This window comes from Austrofundulus limnaeus, unplaced genomic scaffold, assembly GCF_001266775.1.
Source record: "Austrofundulus limnaeus strain Quisiro unplaced genomic scaffold, Austrofundulus_limnaeus-1.0 Scaffold452, whole genome shotgun sequence".
NCBI classification, from domain to species: Eukaryota; Metazoa; Chordata; class Actinopteri; order Cyprinodontiformes; family Rivulidae; genus Austrofundulus; species Austrofundulus limnaeus.
In genome coordinates this window covers 442630-444562 of record NW_013952854.1, presented here as the reverse complement: position 1 = coordinate 444562, position 1933 = coordinate 442630, and the positions used below count along the sequence as shown (strand labels likewise).

General features: G+C 36.1%; 1 protein-coding gene across 1 annotated transcript in view; it reads right to left on the bottom strand.

Moving 5' to 3' along the window:
* Window positions 1–1145: 1145 nt before the first annotated feature.
* slc7a9 (solute carrier family 7 member 9) overlaps window positions 1146–1933 on the bottom strand; it is a gene marked incomplete in the record, with an annotated part of 30834 nt that continues 30046 nt past the window's right edge. The window contains 1 exon segment of the mRNA XM_014025038.1: window positions 1146–1867. Coding sequence (XP_013880492.1) covers window positions 1806–1867 — 62 coding nt within the window.

Here is a 1933-nt window from a genome sequence, read left to right as displayed (position 1 = left end):
ATATATATATATATATGCTTTCAGCAGCTCAAGTTTTTAGATTAAGAGTTGAAAAAATATATTCCCACATCTCAACACTGTTCTCCAGAACACATCTGTCACTTACTTTATTTTGCAGTAAAACATTCAAGTAAACTGCTCAAAGGTCAATAAAAAAACCCTCGAGAGAGATTCACCTTTACAGGTCTTTTGAGTTCCTTCCTGGTGACACGCATCACGATGAGAGCCAGAGCTGTCAGTCCATAAAACGCCCACTGAGCAAAACTGAAGTAGTTAATGAGACTGTTGATGTCTGCAGGGAGGATGTAGAAAAAAGCCAAAACCCCCTATAGCACAGACAGAAAACATAGTTAAAATCTTTTTTTTCCTAAAAAGAATGCAGACTTAATGTTAGGTTTCATGAATTCAAAAAGTTGCACAAGTGTTACAAAGCTAATAAAGACGACTCACATTGAATATGAGGGCAGGTGAAGGAGTGTAGCGCTTCAGACTGATATAGGATAAAATTTTCACCATGTGACCTTCCCTGCCAGCTACATAAGACAGTCTGATGAAAGAGGAAAACAAATGGGCATCATTTTTTAAGGTTTTTTCTTACTTTACTGTACAGCAGGTTTCAAGTGTATGTTTTATTCTNGAAAGGGAACAGCCTCTCGCGCGCTCATCTAGGACAATTTAGAGTTACCAGTTAACCTAATCTGCATGTGTTTGGTCTGTGGGAACATCACAGATGTGTAAAATCAAACTAATTATTTGGAAGGATTCAATGTAATCTTTAGTCAAAAGCAAGTTAATGCAGCACAATACAGTATAGCACAGAACAGTTAAAATATGAATGTGTTTAACAGGCTTTATGTATTATTCTTAAAATAAAATCATTCAGTATCTTTTTGCATGCTGTGCTTTCATGTGCTTAATTTCTTAAGTGATTCTCGAAGGCAGGATAAGGAGCCTTTTGTGGCATATTCTTGTCGTAATTATCACAAAGAATAAAAATTAAGGATGAAAAAAATTCAAACTGTTTGGGTTGTTTAAAATAGGTTTTAGACATTTTGTATATTTAAAGGGAAAGTGAATGGGTTTGCTATTGTTTTGTGGGACAATAAAAGATTTGAGAACCACTAATACATTTTAAAAAGTCCCTTTATTCTTGAGTCAATTCACACATGGTGAAGAATTTAGCAGCTCTACAGCATTTTATGTACAATACTGAAATATAAAAGCAGTAATGCATGAAATACCCACACAGCTGTCAGGTTGTGTGAGTATTTCATGCAAGGGATGTTTAATTTTCTAACGGAGAAGAAATAAGCATGAATCTCTGTGTTCCTTCAAGAGACACCAGAATATAACTCGAAACTCATCAGATCATTTTTCATTACTCTGGATCACAGGTTTATGATCAGCTTTTCTGTTTGGCATGCAGCCATCTCTCAGCATAAAACTCACTTCTGAAACACGGCAGACTCACAGTTTATGGTTAACATTTATGAGAGGAAAAGCAAATCCCTTCCCTGCTGTTAACTGTGGCATAACATCCACATTACATCAAATATTGTTTTGTTCTAACCGTGTGTTTTGTGTAAAAAAAAAACGTACTATGTACATGAGCAACATTTCTAATCACAACACCGTGTTTGCATTTCATTCACGTTCCCCCTAAAGAAGTTTTCACAGGTTCTGTTGTGACATTAAATCATTTTTTAAATAGAGCAATTGCTGGTTTAGACTTTGATCTTATGAGCACTATCCATATCCTTCAAGGTAGGCAATCTTTGAGACTCAACTGAACCGACCATCACTTCTCATTCAGTTTTCTCTGGAGGCACCACTTCCAACAGCAGCTGGAGGTGCATGGTGATGGGCCCTGCAGAGAAAAGGAAGTCATTTCTCATTCCTCATCTAAGACTTACTTTCTGATTATATATAAATA